General features: G+C 37.0%; 1 protein-coding gene across 3 annotated transcripts; it reads left to right on the top strand.

Annotated features, from left to right (window-relative positions):
- Window positions 1-108: 108 nt before the first annotated feature.
- On the top strand, window positions 109-11,409 carry si:dkey-33c9.6 (active breakpoint cluster region-related protein). Of its 3 annotated transcripts, none has more exons than XM_052562220.1 (22): window positions 109-270; window positions 437-549; window positions 796-900; window positions 1,648-1,905; window positions 2,739-2,846; window positions 2,933-2,987; window positions 3,080-3,132; window positions 3,229-3,366; window positions 4,889-5,004; window positions 5,788-5,944; window positions 6,103-6,228; window positions 6,869-6,944; window positions 7,046-7,141; window positions 7,247-7,318; window positions 7,604-7,701; window positions 7,811-7,915; window positions 8,163-8,329; window positions 9,155-9,294; window positions 9,413-9,547; window positions 9,683-9,788; window positions 9,960-10,080; window positions 11,244-11,409. In XM_052562220.1, exons 1-22 carry the CDS (start codon window positions 216-218, stop codon window positions 11,331-11,333), a joined length of 2,490 nt encoding a protein of 829 aa, XP_052418180.1. In that variant the 5' UTR covers window positions 109-215; the 3' UTR covers window positions 11,334-11,409. The 3 variants fall into 3 exon arrangements, with proteins under 3 accessions (XP_052418180.1, XP_052418181.1, XP_052418182.1); XM_052562221.1 differs by having other exon boundaries at window positions 120-270; window positions 406-549; XM_052562222.1 differs by having other exon boundaries at window positions 123-270; window positions 475-549.
- The last annotated feature ends 2,890 nt before the right edge of the window (window positions 11,410-14,299 follow it).

Raw genomic sequence — 14,299 nt, 5'->3', positions numbered from 1 at the left:
AACTGTCATTGTAAATTTGAGTACTTTTACTTTTTCGGTGACCATTTTACTTCCCCCGCCTATATCTTATTGCACTGTTTGAGAAGCAGGAAGAACATGAGCATGGTAACCACATACAAGAGTCAGTGTGAAAGCGGGAGGATTCACTTCACAGACACTTCACAGCTGTAGAGCTGCTCGCCGTGACTCTGGACATCTTTCTGCTGCTTCTGCTGATGGAGCTCTACACAGAAGCAGTGGACTATCTTACGTCCTATGGCATCTCGCCCGGTGAGACCCTTCAACCCACATTTTCTTAAAATATTAATCTGGTTTGTTTACTTCAACATAGTAATTCATTTAAAAACTATATTAGTCTTTATTTTTGAACTGCCATTGGTTATTTACTAATACTCTCTTATATAGCGCTATACATTGTGCTATGTTTTTCTGACAGTGACTGAAGATGAGATTATGGATTCTGAATTACTACAGGATGTGTTCACTGATGAGACAGAGTGGGTTTCTCACAGCCCTTTGCAAACTGAGCCATGTTTGCCATCCACTCCAGTAAGACTGCAGTGCACAGAATGTTTACATAAAATTAACTTTTAATACAAATCTGATCTGAATTATCTGTTAGTGAGTTCTTGCCTGTATGCGGTTATTACTAATGTCGCTGGAGTATATCAGCATTATAAGATTAATAATAAATAACATGTTATCTCCAAGTTAGTTGCTATTATTTGTGTGCTGTGAATCTTCAGCATGGTCTCCATTCAGTTGTATTCAGACAATGTTGTAATGTTTTTCCAGACACTCGAGAGCCCAGATGACCTGCTTCAGAAGAGAACCGTGGTTCTGAAAGGGGTTCTGATCAGTGAAGAGATCTACCTGACAGAGCTCGAGACGCTTCTCATGGTAATATGACTTTCAAACAGGACTTTCTCAGTAGACATGTATTAATTTTATTTCCTGATTTGAGCACTTATCCAACACAGTATTAGTAGGTTCTTGCTTTACAGACTTTCTAAATTGTGAGTTATAAAGTAAAAACCACTGTGGTTAAACATCATATCAGTGACAGATTAATGTTATGACTGAGCCTGCATATAAACGGCTTCCTTTATTAAAAACGAAAAGCTTCACTACGATGCTATTTATGCCGTTGGTTGCCATTGAATGCTTTGTTTGCAAACACCTGTTTTTCTGGTCCATACCTAATTAGGGTTTCTTCTCAAGCTCAAAACTTCCTTCAGCATTTCTTTTTTTTTATGGTTCTCTACCCGTTTCTGAGACACTTCATTTAAATCATACCTTCTTTGCATCTGCCACTTCCTGTAGGTCAAGTTCTGTTTCTCTTAGTCGAGTATTGCTTCCCTTTCTGGTCAGACCATTAGTGGTAATCATTAAACTAGAGAGTTCCCAAAAAGTCCAGAATGACATGCAACACAATGTTGAAGTAGAGAATGCATTAAAAGTGTTATGTTTCTCAACCACTTCCTCAAAGGAATTGTGTCCGGCATTTACCCATGAAATGCATTTGTGTTCATTCTGTGATGTACTTATAATCTGTTTTTCAGTTACATCAGCTATTTTTAATTTCAGTTCCCAATCTTACTTCCATTCTTTGTTCATTTTCTCTCTATAATGTCTCCTTCTCTGCAGCCTATGAAAGCTTTGAAGGCAGCAGCGGGAACCTCTCAACCTCTGTTGTCCACTGAGCAGGTTCAGACTGTGTTTTATCAAATCCCTGAGCTCAGAGATCTGCACAAGGACTTTTACACAAGCCTTCGGGCCAAACTGCAACCTGATGAAATGATGGACCCAGGGTCACAACAAGGCCTGGAGACGGAGGAGGCCACAGTGATGCAGCTTTGCCACAGGGAGCATCATTTATGTGTGGGAGACCTGTTTCATAAGTTTGTAAGTTGTTTTATATGCAAACATGTGGCTGGTAATGTCATAAATCTGATCATCGGCAGGCACCAGTGATTAAATATTAAAGATTTAAGATTTTTATTTTTCACATACATGATTATATAGAAAAATAAAAAAACAGCATTGAAATGTGAGTCAGGTCCACTCCATGGACAGTGCAGTTATCAAAGAATACAACACAGAGGAAATATGCATAAATATAGGTATTAAAGAATGAAATAAAAGTAAACGATACAAATTTAAGAATACAATATTAAATAATGTATACTGTAGAATTAAATATAGAATAGAAAATAAAATGTTCATGAAAGTATACTGTAGTCTTAAATATTTAGATACACAGGAAAGTACAAGAGGCGAATGTGCAAACAGGAAGTGACATTCTCAATATTTCAATATGAGGTAAAGAATGATGAATATCTTACTGATTAAGTGATTATTAGAGGCTAGTTTTGAGTTTAGGAGCCTGATGGCCTGGGGGAAGAATCCCCTCCTAAGTCTATCAGTTTTTGCCATCAGGCTACAGAAGTGCTTACCAGATGGCAGCAAAGCGAAAAGACAGTTACCAGGGTGGTTTGTGTCCTTGATGCTTTTAATAGCACTGCTTTTGCAGCATTCGAGGTACTGTAGATGATAAAATATGGCTTATTCTTTCTTGACCTAATATTTGGTGTAATATGAAGCAATTGACACAGTGTTGCATCAGTTCATTGAAATGTTTAACGTTCACGTTCCCCCAAAAATTAAATAATAATATAGCACATAACATATATATTAAATTGTAGTATATTTTATAATAGCTTGATGTCCTTTTACAGGTCAACCAGTTAGGAGTGTATCGAGGCTTCATTGACAACTATGAGAATGCAGTGTACATCGTGCAGAAGTGTATGCAGTCAGACCAGCGTTTCAGGACGCTTGCAGAGGTCTTATATTCTTCCCGTTTTTGTTATCTTTATTATCTTTATTAGGGGGAAACCACACAAAAACCTTTTTCTTGTTATCTTTATAGAGTATGATGACCTCCAAAGGGTCAGACAATGTCAAAACTAAATACACCTTTGAAGGTAAACAATTCCTTTTTTGCTTCCATGTTTGGTTTTGAATGATTTTTTTAAACACTGGGAACATTCAATAATTCATACATTGGACGCCACAGCTCTCCTGTATAAGCCGTTAGACAGAGTGATGAAAACCACACTTGTGTTGCACGTGAGATTCTGTTTAAGATCACATCTTACATTTATTTATAAATATTCATTCATTCATGCATGTGGATTTATTAACATTCCTCTCTGTCCTCCTCAGGATCTGTGTAAGCACACGCCATCCAATCACCCCGACAGCAGCACGTTACAGGAAGCACTTCGTCTCTCCAGCAGCTTCCTGTCTGGGGTCAATGAACGGTCGCAGTGCAAACGTTCTGTCAAACTCAGCAGAGGAGAGGTACTCCTCACCTCACGTGCCATGGTTCCTTCCTCATATGCAGATTTTTGTTAAACTTTAAAGGGGTCATTGGATGCTAAATTCACTTTTACATGATGTTTGAACATAAATGTGTGTTGGCAGTGAGTGTAAAGATCCACCCAGTGTTTTATTTTTATTTATCTACTAAAATCTTTATCTCTTTCTAAAATCAAGCCAATCTCAGATCCCTGTCTTTGTGATGTCACACAGACAGGCCCCTCCCACGATAGTTTGATTGACACTAGTGTTTTAGCACAGACTGGACTGGTGTCTTACCTTAGACTCGCCCTGAGTGAGCTATTATTAGTCTACCATTGTTTCACCGCTGGAGCGGATGTAGACATGAATGACTCCTAACTGATTGAGGTGTTCTGTTTGTTGCATGTAATAATGAATATAGCAGTCATCATTTACTCCCGACATCTGAGTCACTGAAAACGCAGTGGATTACATTTGTTTCTGAAAGGAATGCACCCACAATCTTCTTAAAGGTGTCTATTTTAGCTGGAATCATTTGTGATCCAGCTTCCCCCACAGAAAAAAAAGAGGAACAGAAAGTTTTTTTTAATGAATCTTTTGCCTTTTCTAATAATGTGCTAATTAGTAAGATTCATGATGAACGCGGCTTAAAGGGATACTCTACCCCAAAATGAAAATGTTGTCATTAATAACTTACCCCCATGTCGTTCCAAACCCATAAAAGCTCTTTTCGTCTTGGGAACACAATTTAAGATGTCCATCTGTCATCAGTGGTTCAACCATAACATTAATGAAGCGTAAAAAAAATCTTTTTGTACACAAAGAAAACAAAAATAATGACTTTATTCAACATTTCCTCTCCTCTTTTTCTCTCCACACCCCCATTGCACCATTTTGTTATGGTGATGTGGAGAGAATCAGAGGAGAGGAATTGTTGAATAAAGTCATTATTTTTGTTTTCTTAGTGTATAAAAAGTATTCGCGTCACTTCATAACGTTACGATTGAACCACTGATGGCAGATGGACTATTCTGTTGATGTCTATCATACTTTTCTGGACTATGACAGTGTAACTTACTTAGCAGTCTATAGGACAGAGAAAGCCTCCCGGTTTTCATACTAAATATCTCAAATTGTGTTCCTGAAGACGAATGAAGCTTATATGGGTTAGGAATAACATGGGGGTAAGTGATTAATGACAAAATTTTCATTTTGGTGTGGAGTATCCTTTTAAGTAAACAGTCTCTCAGAGAGCAGCTTGGAAGAGAGGGGCGGGGTCAGCAGAGCTCTTTAACATTTAAAGGAAAAAGCTACCAAATGGCCTGCTCTGAAAAGAGCTGTTTTACACTGGGTATAAAAGGTGTTTGTTACACTACCATTGATAAATTTTAACCAAAGTATGTTATAGACTTTTCATTAAGATCCTAAATAATCATATCAACTTGTGGAAGATGGGCATCCAGTGACTCCTTTAAAATGTAATGTTCATCATAATAATATATACATGTGTGCATGTCCACAGAGACGTCAGCTGATGCGAGATGGGTTCATAGTAGATGTGTATGAGAATGGGCATAACCTGAGACACCTCTTCCTGTACACAGACATGCTGCTATGTGCCAGACTGACAAGTGCAGGGTGAGTCTCCACCAATCACAGGCCTCTGTGTTACCTTCCCAGCGGAGGTCCGGACAATACTTTCTTCGGGATAGATATACATTTACATCTGGGCAGCAGAAGTACTTTGTAAAAAAACTAAATGAAAGGGGTAAAATAATAGTCGAAGATGAAAATATTGGACCTAAGCATTTATGTCTGAGAATTTTTCCACAAAGAAATTAATGCTAAATGTAGATGGAAACAAACCTGGTTTATTTGAGTGGATGGAGTCTATGACAGTTTAAAATAATTATATTGGCTGATTTCTTGTTTTTTTGCAGTGTTTTAGAGAAAGTATCTATTATGCTGCTACTGTTGTTAAAAAAACACTGTCGTCTGTAGATCTTAAAGTGACACTTGGAGATTAGAAGCAACATGCAAAGGGCAGAAAGGGCTGCAATAAAGCACATTTGGCTCTAGATAAAGTGATAAGAGGATATAGCGCTGAAAGATCATTAGCATAAATGACCCTGAGCACTTGTGGTTTTGACAGCTTCGTTGTCTTGAACGTAGTTCAGTTGGAGGTCTGCTATCTGAGCTCCCCTGTTATAGAGTTATATTATACTTTTCAGAAAGAAAAAGGACACTGTCACTGAGGCAAAAAGTGTATATAATAATACCCTTTGAAGGGGTACTGACACAGTTTTGTATCTTTTTTCTGAGAGTATGCACTATAATTAGTATTTTATTTATTTATTGACAATATTAGCATGATATGGATGTGTGTATGCTGTAGAGGCTTATATGTGTTTTCATATAAAGGAGGCAGGCACAGTACAGGTTTTGCTGGTACTTGCCATTGGTTGGCCTGAAGCTGCACTGGGCTGCTGAACATCTGCCCTCACCAGAATACCAGGTGAAAATCAGTAAAACCAGAGCCAAAATGTACCAGCTCAAACAAGCACTCCAGCAACACACGGTAAGGCGATTTACATGTGACTCAGTGAGATTTTCACTCCTTAACCTAGTATTCCTGACCGTTAGCTAAATCTAAAGAGGAAAAATCTTCCAAAAAAGAAAAGAACTCAGTAGTAAGTCCCCTTTCAGATAGCACCGTGTTTGTTTGTGTTTTTACAGAAAGGAGGCAAGGTGTCAGTTTCTCGTGCTATTGATCGCTTGAGGCGCAAACTTGAAGAGTGTGAGATCTGGCTCTTAACAAACACACCATCTTTTACTTTAGACCTACATAGCACCAGTGGAAAGGTAAGACCACAAAAGTGTCGCACGTGAACACACGAGCACGTTCTTTCTATCCAACAAGCATTGATTTTTTCTATTCAGTTTATATATATATATAACACTTTTAAAGCAATTTTCACAATATATATTGTTCCAAAGCAGTTCATACCGGTCAACACAATAAGCTTCAATACCCTGAATTAGTTGAAATTGATTTAAAGGTTACAATGGCAAGTAAAAAAACTCCCTAAGTTGTTTAGTTATATGAGGAAGAAGTCTTGAGAGGAACCAATGTCTTGTGAACAAAAGACCTACAGTAAGTACAACTACATAACAAGCCCTTTCACAACAAATGTGAATATACAGAATGCTAATTAAAGTGTCTGTTTCTGATTTGAAATGAGGTTGCAAACATGATGAAGTAGTCAATTAAATATTAATTCATTTAAAACAAAATAATATAAAATCGTGAAACTGTCATTTTTAACCAGAAAATATGAACATAGACAAAGCACTATGTGAATGTTTAAAAAAAAGTACAAATTGTTGAGGTTTAAAGGTATGGGCTTGATAGATAGATATAAATAAGATGTTTGCAGTTCACGAAGCCATTAAACTACACATTTCTCTGGTTATTGGTCAATAATGATTTTTCCTTCCACAGAGTCACACTATCCGACTGTTTTCTTTGAATGACCTGATTGAGTGGAAAGAAGCCATTGAGAAACAGAGTGGAAACTGTGAGTGCATCTTCATCCTGCTGTGTATCTGTCCTGATGATTGATTGCATGATCATAACCCCATGCATTTGTGTGTGTGTGTGTGTGTGTGTGTTTCACAGGTATCGAGACGGTTCCTCCAGACCTGCTGTCTGTTACCAGTTCCTGTATCAAACTCAGAATGACTCAACAACCTCCCCTTAACCGCGTTCAGTCCAGTAAAGCTCCCTCTGTATTTTTCTTTCAGTAAATAGTGCTCTCACTATCATCTCAATCACACTTGTGCACAATGAACACTCTCTATTCTATTGTGTCTTTCACAGATGAAAGTTCACATATGTGTGGGAGCTTGTATGTGATGGTTCAGTCGGCGTGTGGTCTGCAAAACCCGAGCAGTAAGTGACAAAACACACGTGATGTGTACAAGAATGAAAGTTTCCGAGACACACATCAAACCCACAAACTCATCACATACATTCTGCCCTAAATGTGAAGCACGAATTGCTTTCATCAAGCATCGCTGCCAAAATAACACCACAAAAATTAAAAAATATATACAAAATCTTTATTAAATTAATTTAATATCTATCTATTTTCAATTAAAATACTGTAGTATGTATGCATTGAACAATATTTTCCAATAAACTTCTTGTTATAAGCTTTATTATTTGACCTTTCAGGTGCATATGTTTGCGTGGAGGTGGACGGCTTTGAGTTTTACGACAGACGAAAACAAACCTGTCTTTCAGCCTTCTGTGTTGCACCACAATGGGATGAGGTGAGTGTGTAAAAGCAATTATGAATTTTTAGAAATTAGATTATGCATTCTGTGATTTGCCTTGTATTTAATATACTGAATGGCTTTGAATGTGTTGTTGTGCATATAGGAGCTTGTGTTTCAAGTGGACGGAGCACGAAAGCTGTTACTGGTTTTTGTGTCTCAGTATGAGAACGACACACAGGATGAGATTGTGGGCAGGGCGGTGTTAAATGTGAGCTCATATACTTTTTGCTTCATGTTGTGTCCTTTTAAATTAGTTGTTTATCCAAACATAAACGTCTTGTCATCATCTCTCCATCTTCATTTTAAACCGGTATTATTTGTGTGGAAATAAATCTGATATTCTCATCAAACCACCTTTAGATTAAATTGCACAAATGTATACAGTTTGAGACCAGTCTGTACGTTTAGTTATTAATGCCAAGCATTGAAAAACCTATGTATGTTTGTGTTTACAGCTGGACACTGACAACATGTTGAAGAAGTGGAAGAAAGTCAGTTGTTCTTTGGGCCAAGTTGATGTGACCTTGTCAATCAAGTACATGCCCCACCCTCTGGATCCTCCTAGCACCGCCCCTCTAGTACAGGAACCAGTGTTCTGTGTTCCGATTGGACAGGTGGCAATGTGAGTTCACAATTGACTATTAAGATGTTGCAATAATATTTTGTTAAGACTATAATGATGTTGCAATATTATGAATGAATGATGCATTTATATAGCACTTTATTGTGTATTGTTGTACACCCAAAGGGCCAGTGGCTGCAATTTGGCTAGGACACCAGGGTTACGCCCCTACTCATTACAATATGTGCCGTAGGATTTTTAATGACCACAGAGAGTCAGGACCTTATTTATTATCAGTTACAATTATGTTGATTATAATAAAAAAAAAATATTACATTTAGTTATTTATATTTAGTGGTTTCATACAGTTGCTCTAAAAAATGTAAGCATGCAACAATTAAAAATGTGTGGTCGGTGCCAATAGCCTCGTTGGCAGCATGCTCACATATAATGTTGTTGTGCTTTAGGCATCCCGAATTCGATTCTTGCCTTTGCTCCTTTCTCGATCCCACCCCCCTCTCTCATAAATGCATAAAAATGGCAAAAATAAATCTTTAAAAAAATCTTACTAACCCTAAGCTTTTGAACAGTATTGTGTGTGTGTGTGTGTGTGTGTGTGTATTAAATGTCCATAATATGATGAAATGAACCCCATGTGATTTATCTGCTAAGCACCTGTATGAAGTGTCCAAATAATGTGTAAATTAGGAGAAAAACTGTGTGTTACAATTCTGATAAACTTTCCTTCGTCATGACGTTGTAATGTGCTGGTGTGCACGTGTGTGAAACTTGCTTTAAGATGTGTAGAAATAGAGGTGTTTTGCCATCAAGAAAGGAAGAGGAAAATGAAAAGGCTTAATTGTGTCTATGTTTTTGTGTTTACAGGCAAGAGAGTGTACTGGTCCCTCACATTGTCCGTTCCTGTGTGGAGGAGATTGAGAGGAGGGGTCTGAGCGAAGAGGGGATCTACAGAATCTCAGGAGCCAGCACAGAGATACAAGCACTAAAGCATGCATTTAACACTAGTGAGTGTGTGTGTGTGTGTGTGTGTGTGTGTGTGTGTGTGTGTGTGTGTGTGCGTGTGTGACAATCTATTGAAAGATTCTCACAGCACTTATCTCAAAAGTGTGTCTCTCTCTGTAGATTACCGTGAGGCTGTGAGTAAACTGAGGAGTGTAGATGTGAATGCTGTATCAGGAACTCTGAAACTGTACTTTAGAGAACTTCCTTTACCTCTTATTCCCTCGGAGCGATTCAAGGAGCTTGCAGATGCACTAGGTGAGGCCTTCACACACCTTCACACAAAGCTGCACAGGTCTGTGCATAAACATGCAACGTGAGAACAGTATACATGATGATGATAAGGCATTTAAAATGATAATACTTATCTCCTTCTCTATCCGGTTATGGCAGATATTGCTGATCCATATCTCAGGGCTGACAGCATGCTGACTCTGTTACAGGCTCTACCAGATGTAAACCGCAACACTCTCCTCTTCCTCTTACATCACCTGAGACGGTACACAACATCCTTTCAACTCGTGACTGTCAAAACACTGATTTAATTTTACCCCAGGCTGACCTGAATCACTTTCGCCATTGATGGATGCAAATGAGAAAAATATGTTTCTGTTTTATTAATTATTTTCTCTCATTCTCACACCTCTTCACTTCTTTTTGTGTTTCTCAGTGTTGCTGAGCGGAAGGAAGAGAATAAAATGTCTCTGAGTAATTTGGCCACAGTGTTTGGCCCCAGCCTCTTGCGCCCTCTAGTGGCTCGTGTCGACATTTCACAAGAAGTGGAGGTTCAGGTCAGTTGTTTCTTTTTATTTTTACAAAATAAATATTTGATGTGTCCAGTGTGGTACTGTGTTATTATAAATAGTCCAGTTATAACATTTCCTTGGAGCCTGGCCACTAAGGCAGAGTTTTCACTATTCTGGGGTTTGTTTTAGAAGAAGTGAAACAACAATTTTCTGCATTCAGTCGATACTACTTCTCTAGAATGGTGTGGACTTATGAAATGTGTGTTGTTTTGTTTTTTTCTGTTTGTTTAATCCAATGTATGTTGGTGTTACAATTTCATTTGTTCTGGGATAATGGACTAATTAGTCTTATCTAAAATCAACAAGAGAATAAAATAATACAATCCTTTTATGTTAATATGACTTCATGTCTATCTTTTTCTTTACAAAAAAAAAACTATTTCTTGATAAACTACATAATTTGGGAAAAATGTAAATGCAATTTTTTTTATAGGGCTGCACAATTTGGCTAAAAAAATTTGTGATCATATGTATGTTAATTTAACTTGACAATATTATTATTATTATTATTACTTAATAAAAACAAAGTAAGAAATATTATTATTGTAATATTCCACTGTAAAATAAAAATGTAATATTTAAGAAAAATTATATATGAATTATTATTCAATTATTGACTATTTAATATTCCACTGTAAAATACAAATGTAATATTTGAGAAAAGTTATATAGTAATTATTATTGAATTATTGACTATTTAATATTCCACTGTAAAATAAAAATGTAATAATTAAGAAAAAGTTATATATTAATACTTATTAAATTATTGGCAATTTAGTAAATTTACAATAATAATATTTATGACTGTCTTCATTTCTTCATTTTCAGATGTTAAACCATCAAGCTTTAATTTATAATCACTTCTCTTTACATTCACTCTGAAACACTTTTAAAAAAGCGCATTTATTTATTTTATTAAATCTACACTACATCTACATTAAATCTATGCAGTGAACTATATCCTGATTTCAGTTTAATAGATGTAGACCCGTTGTGAGCATCAAAGATGAGCATTAACAAGTTGCCTGATTAATCAACCAATCAAAGTGAAGAAAAGAATATGACAGATGGGTATTATTGCACTGACAGGGTAATGAGCCAGTCATAGCCTGAAGGAGAAACTGATCTTATGTTTTTCTGTTTCTCAGGTTCAGGTGATTTTTCTCTATCTGCAGTGTCAGAACCTTCCAGAAGCTCTTCTCACAAAACATCTGGACATCGATGACCTAGAGACATGACTCCTTTTCTGTCGGCTCATCCATGGTCATCTGTAAATTTGTAAACAAATACAAAAATAAAATCTGTTTAACTCACTTTATTTTAAAGATGTTTAATACTTTCAGATTTTTAATGTCATAAAACATGACTTGACCACGAGTTGATTATGTTTTAGAGCTTAAGTTTCAAGGTGCTTTTCTGCAAAAATTTGCATGCAAAATCCAGTCAGTCCATTAGAATGTTTGCATTTAAAAATGTGGACACTTAAAAAGTACTACTAAAAGTTACTACTAAATGAGAGAGAACTATATAAATATAATAACAAATAAATAAAACTAAAATGAAAAAAGCATACAAAACAGTAAAATCAAATAATATAATTACTAAAACTTTAATGAAAACTGACAAAATAAAAACTAATCTATTATATTTATTAATCCTATGATGATTTTTAATTATATTAAATTAACACTGGAGAAAACCTTTCACTTCACCGTCCTTTGAGACAGGACAGAAAAGTATTTTTCTCAGCTGAGGTCCTCATTGAAACAGAGTCTCTGGGTGGGCCGAGAGGGCAATAGGGGAGAAAGGTGAAGTGAGACACTTGTAATATCCTACCACAGATGGCTAACTCTCACACACACACTTGTGGGGGTCACCAATAACTCTGCCTCTCTCCCGCCCCCTCACCCCACCTCCAAGCAAATCAATCCGCTGCGGTTCAGCTCCAACAAGACGAGTTCACCGTGACATGCACCAGCACTTCAAAGAGATCCATGCTTTCTAACCTCTCCCCCACCGTCGCTGGGTGCTGCTTTTCCCCTCAGCTTATTCCCCACCTGGCTTGGGTGGGATTCACTCTCCTTCCCTCTGCCTGATTTTGACTTTGATCCATAATCCAAACTTGGGAAAAGCGCTCCTGTTCCCAGCGTTCCAGGCAGGAAAAGTGCAGCAATGTCAGATGTGTGCCATAACACCATCCAGACATGCCCCGGTTACAACACAGCATCAAATGGGTTCTGAAGGAGTCGGTGCTCACGCGCCAAATTGGACACCAGTAAAACAGGTTCCTTAAGTGCTAACGCAGAAGGGACGATCAGAAAAGATCTTGCCATTAGAATAAAAGAACTGAATGATGGATTGAATGGGAAAAGCACAATGAAAGACAGACGTTATTAGTAACGGCTGTATCTCTGTAGCGGGTCAAACTGAAACTGCGAACTGAAAGGGCATAGTTTGAAATGTACATCAGATGCTAACAGATGAAATATAGATCACTCTAGTAAGGGTTTTCAAACTTTTTGATCCCAAGCACCCCTAAATATGATCCCCTTGCAAGGGAACACCTTCTCAAAATATAACCAGAGCTCTGTACTTTCTCATAGATCAGCTCTTTATATTTATGACTCGTTTATGCTAAGTGAAAAATGGTGAAGACAAGTTGTTTTCATCTTTATATTGTCACCTTCATATTATATTTTTTATATATATAAAAAACTATTAGAACGAATTCTCTACTTTAATAAGCAGAGGGTAAAGACAAGTTCTGGTAATGCAAGATAAAATATATTATATGTCTAATATAATAATTCAGTATAAAAATATTTATAGCACTTTTAACAATAAATATTGCTGTAAAACAGAGGTGCCCAAACCTTTTAATACAAAGGGCCAATAATGAAATTAGATTGAGAGCTGTGAACAAATGTAAATGTTGCATTATATTCTACTTTCCTACATTATATAAAAATGTTTTTTTTTACATTTAAAAAAAATCTACAAATATTTGATGTTTAAATATGTTGTAAACATATAAACTATTCAAATACAGTTTTTTGCATTTCAGTAAGAGATATAAACACAAACACAAATGTAAGTTTAATTGCTTAAAAGTTGTACATGGGGTTTAACCCATGTGTTCCTGTTTGCTTATACAGAAAAAGCAAGGTCTGCCTCTGGGAAAGGCAGGTGTTTTCATTCTTTAACAATTTAACCCCTCATTTAGCCTAATCAAGCTTAATCAGGAAGGTTGAAGTTCATTTTAATTTCAGCAACTAGAAGAGCATCATAATGACAAACAGTCCACTAAAGCTGATTTTATTGATTGAGGTCACACCTGCCATTCTATCATTGTTTGGATGTATATTTTACACATATATATTGAGGTTCAACAGTGTGGTACAGTATATACTGTATATATGTAACACAGATGGCACCAGATTTATTAGAGCTAACAGCGAGGAAGGAATCTTGTTGCCATGGACTCAGTGTGTTCGTATGAAAGGCATGCATGCAAGGGATCAACTGGATTGACCTCCACTCTCGGGTTAACAGAAGCCGCGTGTGTATCTGGTTCCCCGTGCCCGTCTGTGTATGTGTGCGTGATCTCAACGGTGTTAGCAACATGTTCAGGAAGGCTTATTAAACACTGAGGTTCAATCAGCAGTATCATTACTCACACACTGTGAGAAAGAACAGAAGACAGAGAGCGGGTGAGCGTGAGTGTGGTTGAGCTTGTTGAACTTCGCCTCTGTAGCGTACTGTAGGCCTCATGTCTCGTAAAAATTCCTCTTGCCAGCCAGTAAACACACAGGGTCCAGAACTCAGTGTTTATCCCACATGTATTCAGTCTGGCTGTAGTCAGGTTAGAAACCACTAGTGAATTCTACGTGAAGGCTGTGAGGGTTAGACTTACAGTATTTACAAGGAAGACGCACTGTTTAAAGTTGCCAGATAACACAATTTTAATAACAATTGATATGTTGTTTTGATGCATTGAACTTTACTTCTATCCCTCACAAAATCCTTGGTAGCACTTTATTTTACAGTCCTGTTCCTCATGTACATACTATGTACTTATTATAGTAATTACAATAACTATGTAATAACTAGGTACTAACTCTGAACCTACCCCTAAACCTAACCCTACCCCATGTAGTTACCTTGTATTACCAGAACTTTCTTAGATAAATACACTGTAGGTACA

This window comes from Carassius gibelio, chromosome B7 (genome assembly GCF_023724105.1).
Source record: "Carassius gibelio isolate Cgi1373 ecotype wild population from Czech Republic chromosome B7, carGib1.2-hapl.c, whole genome shotgun sequence".
In the NCBI taxonomy this organism is placed as follows: Eukaryota; Metazoa; Chordata; class Actinopteri; order Cypriniformes; family Cyprinidae; genus Carassius; species Carassius gibelio.
Note: the sequence above shows the minus strand (reverse complement) of the source record. Positions and strands in the feature narration are given on the sequence as shown.